Source organism: Carlito syrichta, unplaced genomic scaffold (assembly GCF_000164805.1).
Source record: "Carlito syrichta isolate Samal-C Ts95f unplaced genomic scaffold, Tarsius_syrichta-2.0.1 Scaffold302779, whole genome shotgun sequence".
In the NCBI taxonomy this organism is placed as follows: Eukaryota; Metazoa; Chordata; class Mammalia; order Primates; family Tarsiidae; genus Carlito; species Carlito syrichta.
Genome location: NW_007246875.1, coordinates 181,760 through 207,784, shown reverse-complemented (window position 1 = coordinate 207,784; position 26,025 = coordinate 181,760). Strand labels below are relative to the sequence as shown.

Here is a 26,025-nt window from a genome sequence, read left to right as displayed (position 1 = left end):
CACTCAATAGATACGTTAATAGGCGGTTGGGTCCACTCTCTTAAGCCCTCTGTATCTTCACTTCCTCTAGTCTAGTTAAGGCAGAAGTGAGGTATAGAAGCTTTGTCTTGTGGTCCTCTGGGCTGGGACCATTGCATGGACTGTGAATGATTAAGAATGCCTTTCTTGGGTGACATAGAAAAATGACCTATCCATGCAAACTAAGGGCTACTCACTAGTAACTAGTGAGGTATGAAGCATTGCTAAAATTTATCCATAAATGAAAATTAATGTATCACTAGATTCTGGTAGGAGTCTAAGTCATTATAGCAGATGCTGTGACCCCTGCTAAATCCCTCTGGCCTTATCCCTTCTGTAGGCTTTATCTGCACACTTGGCTGGAGGGCAGAGGGTCTGGGTAATAAGACATTCTGGGAACAGCCCTCAACCAATCATTGATAAAGATGTGAAAAATACCAGATTTTTCCTCTCCCCATTGTGCCCTATCTCTGAAGCCTATGTTTTATACTGTTTTTAGAATTTCCCTGTAAATTACATTCACTCACTGTGGCAGCTACCTCATTAACTGTCTTTATTCTCTGTCTCTTCTATTTTCTCTTAGCAGTGTTTCAACCCTTCTTTGACAAACTACTTACCCTCAAAAAGTATCAATTAGGGCCAGGGGTGGTAGCTCACACCTGAAATCCAGCACTTTGGGAGGCCGAGGTGGAGGATTGCTTGAGTCCAGGAGTTTGAGACCAGCCTAGGCAACATAGCGAGATATTGTTTTTACAAAAAAAAAGCAAAAATTAGGCATGGTGGCATGCTCTTGTAGTCTCAGCTACTCAGGAGGCTGAGGTGGGAGGATCACCTGAGCCTAGGAGGTTGAAGCTACAGTGAGCCAAGATCGCACCACTGTACTCCAGCCTGGAGTGAGCAATGAAGTGAGGTGCTGTCTCAAAAAAAAAAAAAAAAAAAAAAGCCAGGATCCTTGAGAAGGCATATCTGATTTGTTACCACAGTTGTACAGTTATTCAGGCACATTCTGACATTGGGGTTAAATAGGTTGGACTGAACATATTATTCTCCCTAGAGCTTAACAATACAAGAAGTCCATTTGAAGCCTGAGTGCAGTGGCTCATGCCTGTAGTCCTAGCACTTTGGGAGGCTGAGGCAAGAGGATTGCTTGAGCCCAGGAGTTTGAAACCAGTCTTGTCAATATAGCGTGAGTTTGTCTCACAAAGAATCAATAAGTTAGCCTGGGCGTAGTGGCACATGCCTGTAGTCCCAGCTACTCAGGAGACTGAGGCCGGAAGATCTCTTGGGCCCAGGAAGTTGAGGCTGTAGTGATCTGTGATCATGCCACTGCATTCCAGTCTGGGTGACAGTGAGACTGACTCAAAAAAAAAGTCAATTTGTAATTATGTTGATATTCTACACTAGGTAGAATGCACTAGGTCTGTATTAAAAATTGCTGCTATATAGATCCTGGTATTGCTTAGATCCCCTCTAGTTTCTTCTTGATTTAATTAGTTTCTTGCCCCTCCAAATTCTGTGACTTAAAAATTTTTTTTTTTTTAAAGAGATGTGGTCTCTTGTACAGGCTGGAGTGCAGTGGCATGATCCTAGCTTATTGCAGTCTCAAACTTCAGGGCTCAAGTGAGCCTCTGCCTCAGCCTACTTAGTAGCTGAGACTAGAGGTATGTGCCACAACTCAGCTCCAATTCCATGACTTCTTCCTTAGCATTAAAAAAAATTGCTTAATGTCTATTGGGAAAGAGAAGAAAGCAAAGGAGTTTAAAAATATACCACTGTGGCATATTATTTCAGTTACAGGCACTTGTAAAAGAGAAGGTACTAATATCTCACTCCGACCTTTGTGCTGTTTCTTAGAACATGAAATTCTCATGTGAATGGTGTCCTCCCAACACATCTTATTATCAAGGATGGGAAGTTGAGACTGAGAGAATTTGTACAAATTTTGTTAAAAGAGCTTGCCATTTACGCTTCCCCACATAATGTAGTTGATTCTTCATAACTTACTGTTCCTTGTACAATTTAGTAAATAAGCGGCTAATTGCTCATTCGAGTCTTTATTTCCTTTGGAGGTTCCTATGCCACGTAAAACTTGCATTAAATACATTTTAGTGATTTTATTTCCTGTCTGCCCGACACCAGTTGAGTTCTCTGGCCCAGCTGGGACCCTAGGAGGACGGAGGCAGATGTGCTGCCCCTACAAAGCTGACGGCTCGCTCCAACCTGAGTGGGGAGTTTTGCCGGGAGCGATGCCTCATGCTTGCAGTCCCAGCAAGTCGGGAGGCCGAGGCGAGAGGGCTGCTTGAGCCCAGGAGTTCCAGAGCAGATTAGAAAGGGGTGTTTTTCATTGATGAAACCCGTGAGGCCTTTTCACCACATTCGTGTCAGAATCAAACACTTAAACTGACTACAATAAGATACAAATGGATACATGTTTTCATTTTCACCTATTTTTACCTACTTGGGTTATAGTTGCCCCAACTGTATGTTGTCACATGTTGTAGCATGGTCTTCTTATTGCATGACTAGCACTCAGTTCACACTGTAAGTGATTCACCATATAAGTGTTAACCACCTGTACGGATCTACACCTTCTGGAAGTCCATTCTCAAATGCGGCTTTCATCTCAAAGTTCAAGGTGGCTTCTCCGCTTGTCAGCATTTCTCGGTGGAAATGAAGGAGGGGGAGATCGGATGTAAGCAATTGTAAAGCAAAACCACATGCTACATTACATTTTACAGTACATTTTAAAGTAGAGTAGAAATAGATGACCTCTGGAAAAATACACAATTTTAGATGAGTTTATTTTTCTATGTTATAAATTATATGTATTGCTAAATATTTATGTTATCATAAATGGATACTTACCTACCTCCATTCCAAAGTGCATATTGCTAATATAGTGAATCAGTACTGATGTTGGTACTTACAAACTTACACTTAGAAAAACTTATAAAAATAATAGAGACAAGTCGTTTATACTATCTACCCAGATTCACCAAATTTAATGTTTTGCCCTTTTTCTGTTTCTTTGTATCTCTGGAATTACTTTATAGCTGTTTGAATAAACTGGATTTATATGCATAAATATTAATCTAAAAATGGCAAATCTATTTGCAAAATGACATTTAGAATATAAATACCATATACATTTCTTCTCTCTTTTCAAAAATTAACTTTTAAATTTAAATTTTTTGAGTTATTGTTGATGGCCATTTTGACTAGAGTTAGTTGGTATCTCAGTGTAGTTTTAATTTGCATCTCCTTGATGACTAGTGAGGCTGAACATTTTTTCATGTATCTGTTATCTGTTGGCTGCTTGTATGTCTTCTTTTGAGAAGTGTCTATTCATATCTTTTGCCCATTTTGTAATGGGGCTGTTTGTTTTTTCTTTTCAGTATGTTTGAGTCTCTTGTAACTAGATTTTAGGCCTTTGTCAGACATGGAGTTGGCAAATATTTTTTCCCAGTCTGTGGGCTCTCTGCTCTCTTGATGGTTTCTTTGGCTTTGCAGAAGCTTGTCAGTTTGATGAGGTCCCACTTGTCTATGTTATCTCTTATGGCCTGGGCCCTTTGTGTTTTGATCAGGAATTGGTTGCCAGTTCCAACTTCCATAAGGGTGTCTCCTGCATTTTTTAAGGTTCTTATAGTTTGAGGTTTTACGTTTAGGTCTCTGATCTATTTAGAGTTAATTTTTGTGTATGGGGATAGGTAGGGGTCTTATTTCAGTCTTCTGCATGTGGTCAGCCAGTCTTCCCAGCACCATTTACTGAATAGGTTCCCCTCTCCCCAGTGGTTGGTGGTGGAGGATTTGTCAAAGATGAATTGGTTGAGAAATTGAGATTTTGCTTCTGGAATCTCAGTTCTATTCCATTGGTCTATATGCCTGTTCTTGTACCAATACCAGGCTGTTTTGATTATTGTAGCTTTATAATAAAGTTTAATGTCTGGGAGTGTGATATCTCCTGCTTTGTGTTTTTTGCTGAGGATTGTTTTGGCTATTCTTGGTCATTTATATTTCCATATGAATTCCTGTATTGTTGTTTCTAGGTCTGAGAGCAATGTTGCTGGTGATTTGATGGGTATTGCATTAAATCTGGAGATTGCCTTATGTAGAATGGACATCTTAACAATGTTGATTCTTCCAATCCATGAACATGGTATATTTTCCCACTTGTTTGTGTCATCTTTGATTTCTTTGAGCAGTGTTTTGTAGTTTTCATTATAAAGGTCTTTCACATCTCTGGTTAGGAAGATGCCAAGGTATTTCATTTTTTTTGTGGCTATTGTGAATGGGATTGTGCTTTTAATGTGGGTTTCTGTTTGTTTATTATTGATGTATAGAAATGCAACTGTCTTTTGCACATTTATTTTATACCCTGAGACTCTGCCAAAGTCTGCTATCAGTGCAAGGAGGTTTTTGACAGATTCTCTTGGGTTTTCAAGGTATAGAATCATGTCATCTGCAAAGAGAGATAGCTTGACTTCCTCTTTTCCTATTTGGATATCCCTGATCGCCTTTCTTCTCTGGTTGCTCCAGCTAGGACTTCCAAAACTATGTTGAACAGGAGGGGTGAGAGTGGACATCCTTGTCTTGTTCCAGTTTTCAGGGAAAATCGTGCCAATTTCTGTTTGTTTAGCAGTATGCTGGCTGTGGGTTTCTCATAGATGGCTCTTACTATTTTGAGGTATGTTCCATCTATGCCTAGATGTTTGAGGGTTTTTATCAGGAAGCGATGCTGGATTTTTTCAAAAGCTTTTTCTGCATCTAATGATATAATCATGTGGCTTTTGTTTTTATGTCTCTTGATGTATTTAATTATGTTAATGGTCTTACAAATGTTGAACCAGCCTTGCACCCTGGGGATGAAGCCTACTTGGTCATAATGGATGATTTTTGAGATGTGTTGTTGAATCCGGTTTGCTAGGATCTTGTTGAGAATTTTAGCATCTATGTTCTTCAGGATATTGGCCTGCAGTTCTCTTTCTTTGTTGGGTCTTTACCTGGCTTGGGTATCAATGTGATGTTAGCTTTGTAAAATGATTTGAGGAGACTTCCATCTTTCTCAATCACCTGGAATACTTTCAGTAGGATTGGTATCCTTTCTTCCTCGTATGTTTTGTAGAATTCTAGTGGAAAGTCATCTGGTCCAGGACTTTTTTTTGTAGATATTTTCTTATGACATAGTCAATTTCCTGGATTGTTATTGGTTTATTTAGGGGTCTTGATTTCTTCTTGTTTCAACCTAGGGAGGTTGTGTGATATTAGAAAGTCCTCCATTTCCTTTAGGTTTTCAAGTTTGTTTCCATACAAGTGTACATAGTAGTCTCTGATAATCTTTTGTATTTCTTCAGGGTCAGATGTGACTTGATCTTTTGTGCTTCTGATTGTGTTTATTTGGGCTTTTTCTCTCTTCTTCTTGGTCAATCTAACTAGGGGACCATCAATCTTGTTTATCCTTTCAAAGAACCAGTTTTTTGTTTTGTTGATTTTTTTGTATTATCTTTTTGTCTTCTATGTCCCGGATTTGGGTTTTTATTTTGGTGATGTGGAATCTTCTGCTGAAGTTAGTTTTGATGGTCTTGCTTTTCTAGCTTCCTTAAGTGACCTGTTAGGCTGTTAACTTGTGATCTTTCCATTTTCTTCATGTGCGTTTGTAGAGATATGAAGACCCCTCTTACTACTGCTTTCATGGCATCCCAGAGATTTTGGCAAGATGTTTCTTCATTTTCATTTGTTTCCAGGTATCTTTTAATCTCTGTTTTGATTTCCATGTTGACCTAGGAGTTGCTTAGCATCATGCTGTTTAGTGTCCATGTCTTTGTGGGTTTTGGGGGAACTTTGTTGGTGTTGATATTCATTTTTATTCCACTGTGGTCTGAGAAGGTGCATGGCAAAATTTCAATCTTACGAAATTTGTTTATGCTTGATTTATGGCCAAGAATGTGGTCGCTCTTAGAGTATGTTCCATGCGGTGATGAGTAGAATGTATATTCTATAGTCATTTGGTAGAGTGTTCTGTAGGTATCAATTAAGTCCATTTGGTCAAGAGTCACATTGAGATTCCGGATCTCCTTGCTGATTTTTTGTCCTGATGATCTATCTAGCGTTGTGAGTGGGGTAATAAAGTCCCCAACTATGATAGCATTAGAGTCAATACCTTTTTAAAGTTTGCCTAGAAGCTGCTTACTTATATACATTTATAAGTTTTCTACCTTAGCTACTTACATTGTTTATGGATGCAAGATTTTGTAAGTAAAACAAAGTGGAAAAAAGAGGATACACAATTTCATGATGGTGATTCCTTTTGAAGAGGAAGGGAAAGAAGTGAGGGAGAGGAGGGCATATGAGGATCCTTAGTGGTATGCATTGTTTTATTTAAAAACAATGTGAAATAAATATGGTATGTTAGTAACTGATATATATGTATAGTGCATGCATGAATATTGCTTAAAAATATTATCTTCAGCCAGATGTGGTGGCTCATACCTGTAATCCTAGCACTTTGGGAGATGGAAGTGAGAGGACTGCCTGAGCCCAGGGGTTCGAGATCAGCCTGGGCAACTTGGTGAGACCTTGTCTCTACAAGACATCAAATAATTAGTTGGGCATGGTGGAGTGCACCTGTAGTTCCAACCACTTGGAAGGATAAGGCCGAAGGATCACCTGAGCCCAGCAGCTTGAGGCTGTGGTGGCCATGAACATGCCACTGCACTTCAACCTGGGTGACACAATGAGACCTTGACTCAAAACAAAACAAAACAAAATTATCATCTATATTTGTATGTTAGCAATATTTCACAATCATTTAATGTGAAATAATATAATTTAAACATATATGACAGTAATAATAACACCCATGCATCCTCATCATAGTTAAAAATAGATCATTTAAGAATCACTGGCTAGGTGCAGTGGCTCATGCCTGTAATCCTAGCACTTTGGGAGGCTGAGGTGGGAGGATTGCTTGAGGTCAGGAGTTTGAGACCAACCTGAGCAACACAGCAAGAACTCGTCTCTAAAAAAAATAAAAATAATTAGCTGAGTATGGTGGCATGCATCTGTAGTCCCTGCTACTCAGGAAGGGTAAGAGGATCACCAGAGCCCTGGAGGTTGAGGCTGTGATGAGACATGATTGTGCTACTGCACTTTAGCCTAGGTGACAGAATAAGACTTCAACTAAAAAATAAATAAATAAAAATAAAATAAAAAGGGGTAAAAAAAGAAAAGAAAAAAAGAACCATAAAAGTTCTTTGTATTCTCTTCAATCTAATCTCCCTCCATGAAAGGTAACCAATATTCTGAATTTTAAGTTAATCATTCCCTTGTATTATGTGTACATAATACACTACCTACCTATGCATTTCTGATTAATATGTTACTTTTGCCTTTTTTGGAACTTTACATGCATGGAATCATACTCTTGTTTTTGTACCGATCCTATGCTTTTGAGAATCATACCTATTTCTGTGTAAATTTAGTTCAGTTATACTCACTTATATTCATTGCAGGACTATACCACAATTCATATATCTATTCTCTTGTTAATGGCTTTTAGGTTGTTTCTAGTTTGAGGTTACTACAATACAACATGTAAACCATACCTCCTACTTCCTTATAAAGGACTTAAAAATAAGATACATAATTTTCACAATGGGACATAATATATATATACATTTTCAACTTTAAGAAGTATTGCCAAACTGTTATAATAAACAAAACAATTTATACTCCCAACAGCAATAGATAAGAGTTCTCAAAGTGCTACATCTTTGTCAATACCTGCAGCTGACACATTTTTAAAGATTTGCCAATCTGTAAGAAATGAAATAGTATCTCATTGTAGTTTAATTTGCATTTCTGTTGTTACTAATGTTACTAGTGTACAGTCCATCTTCATGGGCTGTGCTTCCCATTTTGTTTATGTCTCTTCCTGATTTTAATGTAGTTGAATTTGTTGATCTTTTATAGTTAGTGCTTTTGAGTTTTGCTGAGACTTGCTGCTAGTTTATTAAAAGTGTGTTTTTTCTTCTTCCTGAGCACATGGTGATACTACATTCATAGCACATATTGGTGTTTATTGTGACCAGATGCCTGAGTTCTAATCAATGGAACTCAAGTGAAGATGATGTGTGTTGCTACTTGACTTCTCCCATAAGAACCATTTCATGCTCCAAACTCTTTCCTCCATTCCAGTTCACTGGGTAGAAACCCCCAGGTGATCTTGGAAGCCACATATTGAAGATGGCAGGGCTGCCAGCAGATTGCCTGCTTGGAGAAGAGCCATTACCAGTTGTGAACATTTACCTCAAACTGTTCCACGAATGAAAGATTAATTTGTATTGTATTTGAGGAACTATACCTTTTTGGATCTATTAGAGCTGTTATCATTAAACTAAAATACATGTTTTGTTTAAGAAAGGCAGCCAGCCAGGCACAGTGGCTCAAGCCTGTAATCCCAGCACTTTGGGAGGCCGAGGTGAGGGGATTGCCTGAGCCTATGGGTTCGAGAACAGTCTGAGCAACTTGGCAAGACCTCATCTCTACAATAAATTTAAAAAAATTAACTGGGTGTGGTAGTGTGTGCCTGTAGTTCTGGCTACTTGGAAGGTTGAGGCGAAGGATGACCTGAACCCAGCAGGTTGATACTGGGGTGGCCATGAGCATGCCAGCCTGGGCGACAGAGTGAGACTCCAACTCAAAAAAAAAAAAAAAAAAAAAAAAGGCAGCCATCCCCCTGTCTACTTACTGGTGTGCAGGTCAGAAAGCATGGAAGCAGAGTCTTAGGATGTTTTACAAATAACAAAGCACAACATGGAAAGCAGCTGACTGATAGTTTGTGTTTATGATTCTCTTCAATGGCCAGCTTAAGCATTGGGCACTCGTCACTCAGATTGACCCTCATGTTTAAGGAAGGCACAAACAGGGGAGAACTGTCCCTGTCTTCCATTGAGGCACAGGAACCTGCCAGATACAGACAGCCTCAGCCATAGAAAATGAGCAGTCATGTCCAAAACAAGCCATCCAGAGATGGGACTTCAGACTCTTAGAGGGAGCTGTGGGTCATGTCCAGGCCAGAGACCCTTCAGGATCCAGACAGTTCCTACAGCAACAGAAGCCACCGTCACCTCCACCAGAGTCTAGTCACAGCTACACTGACTGTTCATTCCTGATATTCCTCCAAGCAGAGCCTCCTCTGTCTAACTATAACTTCTGCCCCGGCTCACCTGCAGCCGAGGAAAGTGGCCTTTTGCCCATGATGGCAGGTGCTGCTACTGGAGCTGAGCACAGACACCAAGCTGAACTTCATCTTCACAGGGCTCGGAATGGGCAAGCACTCTTGCTTTACTGGACATGATTTGCATTTTCTATTTTATTAATTTCTGCATGATTTATTCAAATTTTGCAGAATAAGCATTATGATATTGTGACATAATAAATATATATTTGGTTCATCCCCAGTTACTAGCACAGAGCTCCTAAAATTCTTGGAATCTCTGAGTGATAAGGGTGCCAAGAGCATCTTTTATTCTAACATTTGTTCTTTGATACTGGTTCCTGCTACAGAGTTCCTAAATCCCTTTGAATTTCTTGAGTGTTAAACGTGTCTTTTGTCGTAATGATATGACTTTCTTGGTTAGATCCTTCTGGGTTTAGTTTGGGGCTGGTCACTGTGAAAACCAAGCCATGATTAGAAACTCAGAACTTTCAGCCCTGTCGCCATCCTCCAGTGAGGGAAGAGGGGCTGAAGGTTCAGTTAATAATCCATCATGCCCATGTGGTGAAGCCTTCATAAAAATACTTAAGGGGCAGGGAGGGTGGTGCACCCCAACTCCACAGACACAAAAGCTTCTGAGCTTCAGATCCTTCCAGATCCCTCTGTACCTTTCATCAGCTGTTCATCTGTGTCTTTGATTACATCCTTTATTATAAACCAGTAAACATAAGTGTCTGTGAGCTGTCACAAGACATCGCCAAACCTAAGGAGGGAGTCGTGGTAACCCTTGATTTGTAGTCAAGTTGGACATAAGGGTGGGTAACCTGGGGCCCACTATTTTCTATTAGTGTCTCAAGTGGGGAGGAGGGAGTCTTGTGGGACTGAGCCTTGTCCTGTGGGGTCTGCATAACTCCAGGAAGTTAGTTTTGTGATTGCATTGTAGAAAACACAGCTGGGGTTAGCAGTCTGTGAATGAATGGAAAATAGTGAGGTTTCCCATGTGTTTATTTATATAATTAGAAAAATAAACTTAAAATTATACCACTTACCTCCACTGGCCTTGAGGGAAATTAAAACCACAGTGGGCTACCACTGTACACCTCCCAGAATAGCTACATTTTAAAAGACTGAAAAAAACTAAGTTTAGGCAAGGATGTAGAACTGAAACTCTCTTACATTGCTGGTGAGAACATAAATTGCTACAACTACTTTGGCAAAGCAATGTGACCATATCGACTAACGGTGCACATATGCATATTCTGTGACCCAGCAATTCACTCCTGGGTATATACCTCGCAGAAGTGTACAAGTATGTTTTAAATGGTATAGCATAGAATTTTCACAGTAGTAGTATTCATCATACCCCCAAAGGGAAAGCTACACAATGTATATATCAAAAGAAGAATGGAAAAATAAAATTGCAGTTTTAAAAAATATAATGGAATACTATAAAGCAAAGAAAATAAACGTATTAGTTAGCTTCGACTGCCATAATAAAATACCATTGACTGGGTGGCTTAGACAACACAAATTTACTTTCTCACAGTTCTGGAGGCTAGAAGTCAAGATCAAGGCTCTGGCAGATTCAGTTTCTGGTGGGGCTCTCTTCTGGGCTTGCAGGAGGCACCTTCTTACTGTGTTATCACTTGGTCTTTCTTTGGTACCTGCATCTAGAGAGAGAACTAGAGGGAAAGGGAGAGGGAGCACAAGAGAGAAAGAGGCCCTCTGTGGAGGTGAGAGGATTGCCTGTGTGGAGGTTCAAGACCAGACTGGGCAACTTGGCAAGACCTTGGCTCTACAATAAATCAAAAATTAACTAGGCATGGTGGTTCACATCTGTAGTTCCAGCTACTTGGAAGGCTGAGGTGGAAGGATCACCTGAACCCAGCAGATTGAGGCTGTGGTGGCCATGAGTGTGCCACTGCACTCCAGCCTGGGCGACAGAGTGAGACTCCTACTCAAAAAAGCAAACAAACAACAAAATGTGTCCATAATTCCTTTTCTCAGTTAAAAAAATCCAAAAGAGCTATGAAGGAAAAAAATGTTTTCTCACAACCTAATAGGTACCAAACCTAGTGGACCTGAACTCATCTGCTGGTGAAATATCTTAATCATAGTCTTTATCCTGATTGGAATACATAATTATATATTATGTTCCAGAAATATTAACTTTTTGAATTACAGAGTCTTGGCCCAAACCCCTATGCAGTGTGATGGAATATCCCTTACCTTTCTAAAAACTGAGCAATTGTGATTTTTGTTAGACATATGGTCCAAAGGCTTTAGATCAAGGATTTTGGACCTATGTGTAGTAGAGCTTTTAAAGCTGAGAGCAACGCGAAACTTCCCATGCTTCACAAGAAAGGCCTTAAAAGGATGTGACTCCGGATCTCATATGGGAGGAGACAGGAAAGCACTAGGCTCAGAACCTTGAGCCAGGTTTCATCTATGACTCTATGGCTCACTAGGTACATGGCCCTGGGCAAATAATTTTGGTAAGCTTGGGGAAAAACTGGTCCACCTTTCAAGGTTGTTATCTCCTTGGATTTTCATATGAGAAATGCTAGCTAAGAAACTGATGCACAAAAACGGAATTATGTGACTATCAGGTCCCTGTTTTCCTTTCAAAATGATGTAGCTCATGATCTGCTTGAACTGATACCAAGTGTACATCTGCTCACCCTCAGCCCAGTACTCTTGAGACTATCTCAGTTAAAGTTCTCAGCAGGACACCTAAAGCCTCCATGCCCTGAAACCAGCCTTCACAATTCCCTCCTGTTGGCTATAAGGAGAGTCAAAGGCAAGAACATGGACCACTATTCTACCAAGTGTGAGGTAAGGGGGGTAAATTCTGGAAAGCAATGGGGTTGGTTTTTGTTTTTATATATTTAGGAAAAAAATTAATACTAGCAAGGCAACGAGGCTAGAGTAAAACTCGCATAATAGAATGGAAGATGGCACTAGCTTTAGGGGTAATGTGCATTTACAGCTATATAATAGTTTCCATGCTGACCAAGGAACTCTAATTTTGGATGTCTAGCCTTAGAGTCTAAGGAATGGTCTTAATTATGCTAAAGTTACAATCATTAAGGTATTCACTAAAGCACTGTTTACAATACAAAATTAGAAATGCTTGAAATACCCAATAAAAAGAAAGTGGTTCAATTGTTACATTTACTTGATGGAAAATGATGTGGCCATTATGCATAAAGTATATGAAGACCTTGTAAGATCCTTAAGACATAATGTTAAACTTAATAGTATAAATGACTACAATATTTTTTATTATATGAAAATATGCATAGAAAAAAACAGAAGGAAATATTCAATAATGCCAACGACAGATCAAGGTGTTGGGATTCTGGGTAGTTATTGTCCTCAAAATTCAATAATGTGCTTGTTAAAAAAATTAATGTTCTAAAAGAACCTGAATGCAACACTTGTTGGTCATAAGACAGATTGGGGCTCTAACTTGAGTTATTTTCACAAACCTGCAGTTGCTAGACAAGCAGTAGATCATCTGAGTTCTTAAGTATCAAACATGAGCCTCAGTTTCTTCCTTTGTAAATAGGGATGACACAGGCTCCTACTTATCACAGTGTTGCTTGGAAATCATAGGGAGAGAAATGTGTATGGATGCATTTTATGAACAGAGTGTTAGATAATGTTGGCGAATACTGCTCATGACAAATTAGAATCAAAGGAGCTTCTCTGCCCACAGTCCTTTTTTGGGGGGAATGTCTTCAAGGAAGTCCTGCCTGAGCATCTCATGTCCTACACAGGAAGAAGCCTTTATAGAAGACACGTTTGAGGGTATTTGATATCATAAGGGTCCAAACACACACAATTTAATAAAAAATTTTAGTGATGCCCTTTTTCAAAAACCAAAGATTATAAAAGACCCAATTCAATAAGCTGTGAAATGAATGCAATAACAGGAATTAAGTGCGTGTACCTGGGTGGAGTTTTTTTTTTGTTGTTGTTGTTGCTTGTTTTAAAATAAACCAAGTTACAAAACTGAACTCCTACAATAGAAAAGAAAGAGGGACTCTGCAAAATTAACTGTTTGGAAAGTGAAAAATATAGAGTGCCTCTTGTATGTATTGAGTTTTACCAGGTATTTTGAGTCTTATGAAGTAGTTGAAATCCTCTCCATCATCTAAGTTCTGATTAAAATAAATTTTTAGGGAAGTAACTGAAATGGGCAAGATTTGGCCCAAAGTAGAGGTCAGAAGAGTACTGATGACAAGGACAGAAGCCTGTCATGTGTCAACCTTGCTCTTACTTACCATCAGATGTCTCTTGCCCAGCACTAGCTCATCTTTTCAACGCTCTGGATTCCTCCTTCACGGAAATCCTCCATCAGAGTATATGTATTAAGACTCAAGTGAGACCGAACCTGTCTTGTATGAGATGTCTGAGGAAATATCCACGATTAACTGAAATATTCCAAATGCCAAAGAATGTGGTTCTGAACGATGAAACAAACAAAACAGGTCACACAAAGGTATATCAAAACAATGGGATTTTATTTTGATGGATTCTTTGGTGTCGGATAAGGTGTGTACTTTGTCTAAACCTTTCCCCACATTCAAGACATTTATAAGGTTTTTCTCCAGTGTGAGTTCTCTGGTGTTTAATGAGGGTTGCACTCTGACTGAAGTTTTTTCCACAGACAGAACATCCATATGGCTTCTCTCCAGTGTGGATTCTCTGATGTTTAAAGAGGTCAGAGCGCTGTTTGAAGCTCTTCTCACATTCTTCACATTTAAAGGGTCTCTCTCCTTTATGCAGTCTCTGATGTCTAAAAAGGTGGGAAATATGGCAAGTTTCTCCACATTCCTCACATTTATAATATTTTTCTCCACTGTGGGTTCTTTGATGCCGATTCAGATGTGAACTCTGTCTAAAACGTTCCCCACATTTCAGACAGGTATACGGCCTCTCACCTGTATGTGTCCTCTGGTGTTTACTCAGGGCAGCACTCTGACGGAAGTTTTTCCCACACTCTTGGCATGCATAGGGTTTCTCACCTGTGTGGATTCTCTGGTGTTTAAAGAGGTCAGAACGTTGTTTGAAACTTTTCTCACAGTTATCACATTTATAAGGTCTTTCTTCACGTAACTGCCTGGGGGTCTCAAAAAGGCCAGAACTATGAATATTTTCTCCATCAGCAATAGACTTGTGAGGTTTCACCACATGATGTGTCACCACATTTAAACCCTGTGTGCATTTGTTCCCACGCTCATCACCATCAATGGGCCTCTCTGCTTTTTGGATGTACTGATAAAGAATAAAGTTAGAAAATCTGGCATTCTTCCCAAACTCATTATTTTTAGAGTCTCCTCCTTCTGTGGAACTATTCTTACTGATATCTGAGATGTTGGTGAGTCCTTGCCCTTCAGGAGAATTTTCAAGTTTCAGTGATGAGAGGTTTCTGGATTGCTCTTCTATTCTGTTCTCTTGGGTACCACCACACTCGGAAAACAGGGGGGGCTTCCCCTGAAACACTCCTTGTAGCTGCCCCTGTGGTTCTGCTTCTTCTAAAATTTCTTGCTTTGGAATCAACTCGTTGTTCTCAATTCTGCTTTCCAAACCTGAAGCATTAAAATACAAATTGCTGTCATTTCATTCTGTGTAAGAGTGAAATAAGCAAGCATTACCCCCCCCAAAAAATCCTTTACATATTCTCCATTAAATCACTCCTGAAGTGAAATTATTTTAATTAACCTGTAGTTGTGCTCACATGGATCGACATAAACCCCATTTATTTCCTTCGACACTCACGCCTACACCCAGCAACCCGTCTCTTCTTCCCTGCCCTGCTCCACTGCTGGGTAAGTCACTGTATCTTGAAAGGCCAACTTGGAAGGGATATCAAGAAAGGCAGTACAGCCTTTATCACATGAATGAAGGATGGCTCAGCAAGAGAAACCCTAGTCACATGATAAGCTGGTGCCTCCAATGTCTGAAGGTAGGGTCTGGGTGGGAGATTAATCTAGGACAGGTTGAACGTCTACCGAGAAACAGTCAAGCCACCAGATGCCATCCCCAGTAAGGATTTTGGGGTTTACTCTCTGAGAAGACTGAAATCGATAAATCCTGGATTGGGACACTAAGTCATGGCTGAGAAAGAGGATGGGTACCACCCTAATGCCAGGGGAATCAAATGAAAACTGACACCAAATCAGTAGAATCTCAATGCACTTTCCTCTACTTAGGTCCCAAATTGTTAGCCCAAAGCTTCCATCCTCCAGGCAAAAGGGCAGGAACTTCTGTGTCTGTTCATAGGCTTTATTCACAACTGTATGCCCAGCATCTGACTTATTGTGGTCACTCCTTATATATTTGTTGAATGAATCTTTCTATGGTCAAACTTACTAGCCCAGGCCAAAACTCCTAGACACTGACACACAGAAATTTTCAAGTCAAGCAGCACCTAATGGCTGACTTCATAGTGAAGATCACTGGCTTACACGTCCTACCCACTACAGGGGATTGCTGGATAGAATTGTTTGGATGACTATTAAGTACAAATAAAGTAAAAGTTTATCAACTTTCCAGGGAAACTTCTCACACCAATGCTGGTGAAACACGAAACACATGAAACAAAATAAAATTTAATAACCTATAATTAATATTTTCAGATAATTAAGATACTACATACAGGAAACAAGGAGGTTATAAGCAAAGGACTGTTTAAAGCATAAGAAAAAGTTCATGAAAATATAAATGGTAATAAATATTTTAGCAAAAGGGTTGGGAAACAAAGTTAAGGAAATCTAAAAGTGAAACAAAAGCCAGGCGGGGTGGCTCATGCCTATAATCTCAGCACTTTGGGAGGATGAGTGGGAGGACTGCTTGACCATGGAGGTTAGAGACTAGCAACACAGTGACACCACCCTGTCTGTACAAAAAAAATTTTTTTTAAATTAGCTGGGTGTGGTGGTCCGCACCCATGGCCCCAGCTACTCAGGAGGCTGAGGCGGGATAATCACTTGAACCCAGGAGTTAGAGGCTGCAGTGAGCTATGATGGCACCACTGCACTCCAGCTTGGGCAAGAGTGCGATCCTGCTTCTTAAAAAAAAAAAAAAAAACGCGAAACAAAAGATAAACAAAAAATTGGAACAGGGGAGCTTAGAGGATCAGTTCATGAATTCCAACCAACTAAAATTCCAGAATAAGAACAGAAAAAGTTTATTATATTCACATGTCCTAAAGAGGGGAGGCCTGGCACGCCACAGACGGCCAAATGGGAAAGCACCAGCAGGGGACAGAAGGTACAACAGACAGGAGCAAGGGGAGGGTCTAAGCCATGACCTTTATTGGAGTTTCCCTCCAAAGGCAAGACAGGGCAAGGGGAACAGTTTACGATTGGATCGTTTGAATAATTTTTACGAGTTCTAAGCTACAGAGGTGGAGCCTAATTGCCTGCTACTGACCCTGGGATGATTCAAGTGAAGGAATATTACCTCTTGGGGTATATGGGATAGACAGAGGAGGCAGGGCTCCAGAACGGTTACTCTGCCGATCAAAGGCTTACATTAAGACTGAATGTCCTTTGTATCTCTAAGAATTAGCTAGCCATGGGAGGGGCAGCCAGAAAAAACTTAGTCAGATAGGTATTTAGGATTTCAAAACATCATAATATACAAAAAATAAAAAAAGTAATATACACACAAAGGATAAAATACCAAAATGGTATCATCTTTCTGAGGAGCTACATAGAAAAACTAGTTAGAAAATTCACTATCTTAAAATCATTTTAACCTAGAATAGTCCATCCAGCAACACTCTGATCCAAATGTGTGCGAGAAAGACATGTACATTTGCTGACGATTTAGCTCCCAAGCATATGTTCTCTGGAAGATACTGGAATACGTTCTCCACCACATCAAGGGGGTAAACCAAAGAAGAAAATGTCAAAAGAGCCAGTAAAGAGAAAAGAAATTCCCTGGGTGATAATGAAGGATGTCCTAGGACAACAGCTGTGTAACGGCCCAGGAAAGAAGTGGCCCATTTATACGAGGGCAGAGGAAGCTTTGGGAGGGATCTCTCCAAGGGTAAGAATAATACTGATAGCATATAATATTGAAACAATGTGTATTAATTAATGAGAAAGACTGATTTAACTATGAAAGAATTATTGACTACTAAATATGTACATGAAGATGAAGAAGAGAATTCTTCATCTTTCTCAAGAGGCAATCAAGAGATACTAACTGAAATTGGGGGTGGGGAAGACAGCAGAATAAGCATCTTATTTTGAAGTAGGAAACAGCTAAAAGATTTAAAAGTCATTGCCTCAGCAAAGCTGAAATCATGATTGAGAAGACTTCAAAAAATATAAACCATAAGTAAAAGTCTGAAAGATTTGACTATATCATAATTTTAAAACTCTGTATAACAAGATGCCATGGTGAAAAGATAAGCCACCTATATAACTAATAAAATAACAAAGGACTAGTATCAAAAATATAAAGAACTGCTACAAAGCAATGTCTAAAAAGATAATAGGATAAAGGAGGGGAGACAAAGGATACAAACAGGTAAGTAACAAGAAAGGAAGCCAGAATGCCCAAGAAAGATCTACAAACATGTCTGAACTAGCAGAAATCAGAGAGATGCAAGCGAAAACAGCAAAATACCATTCATTCATTAAACCACATAGTATTTACTGAGCACCTACAGTATGCCCAGGCACTCCAGGTGCTTAGAATATATTAATCAACAAAACAGACAAAAACCCCTCCTTCGTGATGTTTACATTCTAGGAGGAGAGCATGAACAATAAAGAAACAAGATGTAAATTATATAGGATGTAAGATGATGCTAAATGCTAAAGACAAAGCAGAGCACAGTGAGCGATCAGCCGCGTGAGAGGAGGAAGCAGTGTGGGCGGAGGAGGCTGTGACAGGTTCAGGTAACATTAAACAAAGCAGTCAGAGCAGGCCTAACTGAAAAAGAGCAACTTGAGCAAGGACCTGAAGCGTGTCAGGGAGTCTGCTTCATGGAGAGCTGAAAGAAGAATATTCCAGGCAGAGAGATCAAGCAGCGCAAAGACCAGGAGCTAGGATGCCTGGCATGTCCAGGAGCAGCAAGTCCATGTGGCTAGAGCGGAATGGACGAGGACAGCACAGGGGTGGGGTGAACACGGGGCAGGCCCAGCACTTCAGGCATCACAGGCTTGTGGCTTTCCCTTGTGGGAAACGGGAGCCACTGCGGGTTCTGAGCAGAACAGTGTCATGATCCAACAGCTGAAAAAGGACACACAGGTTACTGTGTGAGGTCATGCTCTCAGCTGATAACACCAAATGCTAACAAGAATGAGGAGAAAAAAATTCTCACACACCGCTAGCAGGTGTATACATTGGTCATGAGCAATGTATACACCTTTGGACAGCAAGATAAATATACAGTAGCCCTTCCTCATCTGCAGGGGATACACTCCCAGACCCCCAGTGGATACCTGAAACTGTGGATAGTACCAAACCCTATGTATATATTTTTCCTATTCATATATCCCTGATACAGTTTAACTTATAAATTAGGTACACTAAGAGATCAACAACAGTAACTAATAACGATATAAGATAATTATACAGCAATATACTGTAATAAAAGTCATGTGAATGTGGTCTCTCCCTCAAACTATCTTATTATACTGTACCATGGGTAACTGAAACTGCAGAAAATGAAATCACAAAGGGCGGACTACTGCATATCTCTAAGTATATTCTCTTTAGAAACTCCAATATATGAACAAATATACAAAAATAACCAAGAATATACAAGAATGTTCAGTGTAACTCTGTAATGGTGAAAAACAATATACCTAAATGCCCAATGACAGAACGAACAGATGAATTTTGGAGTATTCATACATAAAATAGGTAGGTGGTACCAGCACTGCATGTATCAAAATGGGTAAATCCCCAAAATGTAAGGTTGAGTGAAAAGAAACATACAGTAATGACATATAGTTCGTAGTTACATGTGTATGTAGGGAGAATATAAAATAAGCATGGGAATGATAAATACCATAGTCAGGATATTGGTTACCTCTGAAGAAGGTACATGGGGTTTTACCTACAGTTGTAACATATTTGGTATTATGGCAAAGTATTAAGATCCAATAAGCCTGGGTGGCAGGTACAGGGGTGCTTATTATCTTTCTTATACTCTTTCTGTATGTATGAAATGTTAAAAATGAACCAAAGTAAAAAGCAGAATCTAACAACACAGAGGGGTCCTGCCTGGGTTACAGAAGAGATCAAAGGCTCTCAGCCCAAGTCTGTGAATGGCAGAGAAACTCAGGGATGGTAGTGGACCCAGCCCTTCACATATCACACTACAAACCAGCAGAGTAACAGCACTCACTAGGCAGGACAGTGCTCTTGTAATCCTTCTGCACGCTCTCCCTGCTGAAGTCCCTCGGAGCTGGCTCCAGATGCTCCCGCTCCTCCTGGGATAGAGACACAGCCACGTCTTCCGATGTCATCATCCTCTGGAACAACACAAGACACCCACTCAGGACCAGCTGTCCCTGTCTCAGGATGAAGCCAGATTCCAGGGAGTGGAGGAGGAGGCACGAGAATCAAGTATAAACCATGACTGCTGAGTCTCCTATGGACCAGGGATTGTTACAGGGACAAAGATAGAGGCTTTCTCTTGTCATCCTGAAAAGCCTTTCTGTGGACTGTCGGCACTAGTTTAAAGTAGGTAGGAGCAAATATTTATTTGACATATCACTGTGACTTATCAAAATGGACACATGATACAATAGGTTAAAAAGAAACATACAACCAGAAAGTCCTGAGTTTGAAGGATGGCTGCTGAGGTGCCGTACTCATGTGTGAAACAGATACAAATATCTGAGGAAGATGAAGGTATCCACCCACAGTGGATGCTCAGTAAGATTGCCTTTCCTTTCTCTTGACCACTTCACAATAAAACAATTATCCAACAAGAACTTCTAAGATGGGTTATTCAAAGGTAAGCTGAACATTCTCAGAGGTTAAAGTCAATTCTTAGAAGTTGTTCTAAAACCGGTGAGGGAGATGTTTGTTCAGTTTCCATAAACTGATCCCAAGGCTCTCTTGCTCACTGTATTGTTTGTGTATGTATACATATATAAACTTTTTCTATATTGTCATGTTTTGACACCTTAGAAACCTTTCTGCCCTTCTCTGAGCCAGCCAATTCTTAGAGATCGCAAAGGGATCACTGAGCCTTTGATGCCAGCCTTTGCCATGCAAACTAACTATACCTGGGGTATACAGGCCAGAGCCCCACCTCCTGTCTCTGGCCTGAATGCCCCAGGAGGTAATACTCCTGTCTTAATTATCCCAGGGTCAGGTACGAGGCAATTAGGGACCACCCCTATGGCTTAGAGCACTGAAATTATTCAAACTAGCCAATCCTGAACTGTCCTCCCTGCCTTGCCTTCCTTGAGGACATTCCAGTAAAGGTTGTGGCTTGGGCTCTCCCCTTGCTCTTGTCCCTTCTGCCTCATCACTGCTTGTGCTTCCCCATGTGGCCTGGTGTGGTGTGGTATTATGTGCCTCCTGTCTCTAAGGACTTGTGAGTACAATAAACTGTTTTGTTGAGCCTCTCCTGTGTCTTCTTCTTTCAGTGGTTCCCTCTCCCCCTCAAGCAACAGGACCCATTGTTTACCATCTCTTGTTTACATCACATTGAAATCCACAGAAAAAGTAAACATTCACTACAATGTGTGAGACATGATACCAGGGACTGTAGAAAGTTTAAGTGCAAAATACCTTCCTGCATATCAGATGAGCGGGAATGAGGTGGCTGGCCTGGTCCATGAACTTCCAGTGACCTCAGCAACTTATACCTTTCCTTAGAATTTGGCTTCTTGGCACACCTCCCTTAGTTCTAGCTTAAGTTACCTCCTGTCCCTGCTGCTAGTAAGATGACTCTGACAGTAAGAAGAAGGTTGGAAACCAAGAGGCAACCCTGCCAGAATGCTGTTGCTTCTCAGACTTTTTCCAGCCAGGCAGTAGGGCGCTAGAGTTAAGTGCATGCATGGACTACGGAACCGGTTGTCTGGGTGTGAGTTTTATTTCTCTACTTACAAACCATGGGACCTTAGATAAGCTGAAAAACTCTTCTAGGTGATTCTGATACTTTACCTTTCCCTTCCTAGGCTCACATCCTTTTATTTTAGAAATGTTGGAATTTTCAGAAGAAATGGAAGGATGGACTGGATATCTGTCAGGATCAGGATATCCTCTACAAATATTCCTTCTATTCCCTCTTTTCCTAACAGAGTTTTTTTTTTTTTTTGAGACAGAGTCTTGCCATGTTACACAGGCTGGTCTCAAACTCCTGGACTCAAGGGATTCTCCCACCTTGGCTTCCCAAAGTTCTGGGATTACAGGTGTGAGTCACTGCACCCAGCCCAACAGGGCTTTTAACAACACTAACCAGCTATCAGTTTGCAATTACAGCTAAAAAAAAAGTTCTTGGAAATAAGATATAGTTGCAAATTAAGCAAAGAATCAAATGAGCAGGATGACATCCTACTTCAAGAGCTTAACCAGAGGCCTCATATCTTCACATAAAAGGACTGACCCAGAGCTTCAGGCAGGGATAAGACTGTGTCCACTCTAATGCAGACACAAACGCAGGATCAAACCCTCCAAAATTCTATGCCTTAACTCACAGTTCTCAACTGGGGTGATTTTGCACCCCAAGGAACACACCTGACAACTAGAGACATTTTTGGTTATCATAAGTGGTGATGATGGTGGTGGGGGCGGGGAGGGCAGATGCTGGGGATGCAACTGAGCATCCTACAGCACACAGGGCAGCCCCCATATCAAAGCAGCATCTGGCCCAAATTTCAATAATGCTGAGGCTGAGAACTCTGCCTTTGAACATGGCCAAAATATGAAATGGCCATTTATTTTTCCCTGGAAAATGTTCTAAGATTAACTCTTCACACTAAAACTGTGAACTGTATCTCACAGCACATTTACATTTTATTTCAAAACCAGTAATGAAGAGTCTTTCAGAATATTACTTTTCCAAGTACTCTTCTGAAGGGCCTCATATACTTCTGTATTTTAAATCTGCAAAACCAAAAAAACCTAGGACTATAAGATGGATGCAGGTATCCAGCAGTGGATCAGGAATCAAAAGCAGAGCTGCCCTCTGTTATTATCTGACTGAACCATATAATTTTAAAGAGGAGGAAATAGAGGCCCAGGAAGACTAGATCATGGTGGGAAGAGGTAAGATATGGTTACTGGAATCCATATCTCCTGACTCCTGGATCAGTACTTTTTCTGTTTTAAGTAGCTATTTGCCCTAAGGCTGTCTGCCTCATATTCATTTTGGAAAAGAAAGAGGAAGCCATCTCTAAGGAATTTTTCAGCTACAAGATTTTATTTGTCTTAAACTGCTACAAAAGACTATTTACTAATGCCAAATATTAATGACTTTTATACATACCACTGCTCATGTTCCTTCTTGTGCATAATTAAAAACATAATAAAAATCTAACTACGTTACAGCAATATAAAAAATCACTTATTTTCAACTTGGTCAATGGTTAAAAACCACATGAAGGAATCTTCAGAGAAATGCTTTGCAAAGACAGTCATGCATCACACGACATTTTGGTTAACAATGGACTGACTGTATATACAATGGTGGTCCCATAAGATTATCACGGAGCTGAAAGATTCCTACGATGGTGGTCCGTAAGATTATCATGAGCTGGGTGTGGTGGCTCATGTCTGTAATCCCAGCACTCTGGGAAGCGGGGGCAGGAGGACTGCCCAAGCCCAGGGGTTCGAGACCAGCTTGGGCAACATGGCAAGACCTCGTCTCTACAATAAATCAAAAAATTAGGGCTTTTTGGGTGTGGTGGCACACACAGAGTTCCAGCTACTTGGAAGGCTGAGGTGGATCACCTGAGCCCAGCAGGTCAAGGCTGCGGTGGCTGTGAGCACTCCAGCCTGGGCGAGAGTGAGACTCTGACTCAAAAAAAAAAAATTATTATGGAGCTGAAAAATTCCTATCACTTTGATAACGGTCATGTCGCAGTACAATGCACTACTTACAAGTTTGTGGTGATGCTGGGGTAAACACACCTACTGTGCTACCAAGGGTACCTAAATCTAGCACATAATTATGTACAGCACATACTTGATAATGATGATAAATGGCAATGTTACTGGTTTATGCATTTTCTATTCTACACTTTTCATTGTTATTTTGTAGTGTGTTTTTTTACAGGAAAAAAAAACCAAAAAAACCTGTAAAACAGCCTCAGGCAGGTCCTTCAGGAGGCATTCCAGAAGGCAGTGATATCGATGATCCTGACCCTGTGTAGGCCTAGTCTAGTGTGTTTGTGTCTTAGTTTTTTATTTTATTTTATTGTCAGGTGGGTAATGTGCTGACATCATAACAAGGTTTGAGGATGGCACATCTCACACACGAGTATGACTACCCTATCATTATACTTATGCACTACAGAGTATAGTGTCTTAGTTTGTAACAAAAAGGTTTACAAAGTTAAAAAAGAAAGCTTATAGAATAAGGATATAAAAAATATTTTTGTACAGCTGTACGGTGTATTTCTGTTTTCAGTTAAGTGTCATTTCAAAAGACAAAAGTTCAAAAAATTATAAAGTAAAAAAGAAAGTTAATTTACTATTAAGAAAGGAAAATACTTTTTATAAATTTAGTGTAGCCTAAGTGTATACACAGGTTTGCAGCCTAGGAGCCATAGGCTATATCTCACAGCCTAAGTGTGGCATAGGCTATACAATAAACCACCTAACAATGTATTTCTCAGACCGTATGCCCAACATTAAGCAGAGCACGGCTGTATTTGGAATTCTTAGTGCTCAGGACTGGAAAACCTAGGGCTGTGTGATAAAGTCAATCTGCTGCTTATCCCAACGACATTTCACTCTTCTCATCTTTAAACCAAACTTGGAGAACTCTGATCAGCTGTTTAATGGTGTTGACATCTATGCAATAAAATGCCCTTTTCCATTTTCTGTTTTTCATGTTGGAGTGATTTGGAGCTATGTGCAGAAGTATGAGGACATCAATGAAAAGCCTGAACTAACATACAGCAATGAACCAAGATCACACGTCTGCTAATGTCTTAATACCCTATCAATCAATATTTGATTATCTTAATTACTGCACAATACGTATTTTGGTGAATAAAATTACTTAGTTTTGGCTTTGTTTGGTCCAGAAGCAGTTAAATGGGATGTAATGACAAGAAACAAAAAGTACAGATTTAGGTACCCTGGCTTTCCCTCAGTGAAACGAGGCTTAAAGTTCAACAGTATTCTATGAATTACAATTACATTAAATCTGCTTTTGCTGAAAACTCATTCAGTGTTGCAATGCCAACTCTGCATTAAACACCGGGTAATGTTTGTAGACTGAAAACTAGCTGGGGGGGGGGGAGCTGGTAAATCCCAGCACTTTAGGAGGCCTAGGCAGAAGGCCAGGAGTTCGAGACTAGCCTGGGCAACATAGTGAGACCCTGTCTCTACAAAATACTACTAATAAGAAAAGTTAAAAGGGACAACCATTATCATGTGAGAGGAGGGGGTCGCCAAGCCGTTAAAAAGCAAAAAGGGGGCCAGGCACAATGGGTAACTCCTGTAATCCAGTATTTTGGGAGGCCGAGGCGGGAGGATTGAGCCCAGGATTTCGAGACCTGTCTCCATAAAAAACAAAAAAATTAGCCAGGCGTGGTGGTGTGCAGCTATAGTCCCAGCTGCTGGGGAGGCTGAGGTGGGAGAATGGCCTGAGCCCAGGAAGCAGAGGCTTCGGTGATCATGTCACTGCACTCTAGGCCGGGCGACAGTGAGACCCCAACTCAAAACAACAACACACCTGCAAAAAAGGGGTTCAAAGTGGCGGGGAATTGCTGTTCTAGCATACGTAGTTTAAGGACATGTGCCCATTTTCCATCCTAACAACTGTCTTTGCCAAGAAGTCTAGTAAGACAAGAGAGTCATCAGTAATCCGTGTTGGCTTTCTGCTGAGGTCTATGATTCAAGCCATTTGGATTTGTCACTGTTTCCTACGGAAAGAAAAGGAAGTTCATGCACATCCTAAAGTCCACACACAATGTAATAAAGGAAAGAAAGGCAGACACTCGGAGCACCCCGAACACGTCTATTCTCCATCCCCCCACCCCCAGGACAGGCCCTTCACTTCGCACCTGGGGCGAGTTCCCTTCGAGCGCTCTCTGCAGATCCCGCACCACGGCCACAGCCTCCTCCCCGCTCTCCGGGCCGTGCTCCCGCACCCAGACCTGGAGCTCCTGGGGCAAGATGGCCAGGAACTGCTCCAGCACCAGCAGCTCCAGGATCTGCTCCTTCGAGTGCAGCGCGGGCCTCAGCCACCCACGACAGAGTTCTCGGAGCCGGCTCAGCGCCTCTTCCGGCCCAGCCACCTCCTGGTAACGCATCTGCCTAAAGTGCAGTCGAGAAGTTTCGGGGTCCTGCCAGGCCCCGGGGGGGACGGACTCCCGGCCCCCAGATGAGTCTTCCTCCACTTTCACTGTCAAAAGTCCGTCGCGCCAGGACGGCTCGGCATCCCCGGGCCTCGCAGCCATCACCCAGGCTCCCGCGTCGGCGTCACTGCCGCGCCTCCCGGCGGTCAGGCTCGAACTCATCTTTCTCCGGCATGTGCTGACTCTCCGGGAGTCTTGCCTTCAGGTGAGAAGAGAGCAAGCCCAAGGAACTCATCAGCTCCCCCAGCCGAGCCCCTCTCCCACACTCCC

General features: G+C 41.0%; 1 protein-coding gene across 5 annotated transcripts in view; it reads right to left on the bottom strand.

The window, feature by feature from the left end:
• The window catches only part of ZNF394 (zinc finger protein 394), a 27,149-nt gene extending 1,124 nt beyond the window's left edge, over positions 1-26,025 (bottom strand). Inside the window, exons 1-4 of one of the 5 annotated variants that reach the window (XM_021711866.1) lie at positions 25,462-26,025; positions 19,614-19,740; positions 14,730-14,829; positions 14,574-14,682 (exon numbers count right to left, since the gene is read on the bottom strand). In XM_021711866.1, coding sequence (XP_021567541.1) covers positions 14,646-14,682; positions 14,730-14,829; positions 19,614-19,740; positions 25,462-25,917 — 720 coding nt within the window. In that variant the 5' untranslated portion in view covers positions 25,918-26,025 and the 3' untranslated portion in view covers positions 14,574-14,645. Of the gene's footprint in view, positions 1-13,742; positions 14,830-19,613; positions 19,741-25,086; positions 25,321-25,461 lie in introns of those variants that run through there. The other 4 variants (XM_008057131.1, XM_021711867.1, XM_021711869.1 and 1 more) reach the window with 4 other exon arrangements.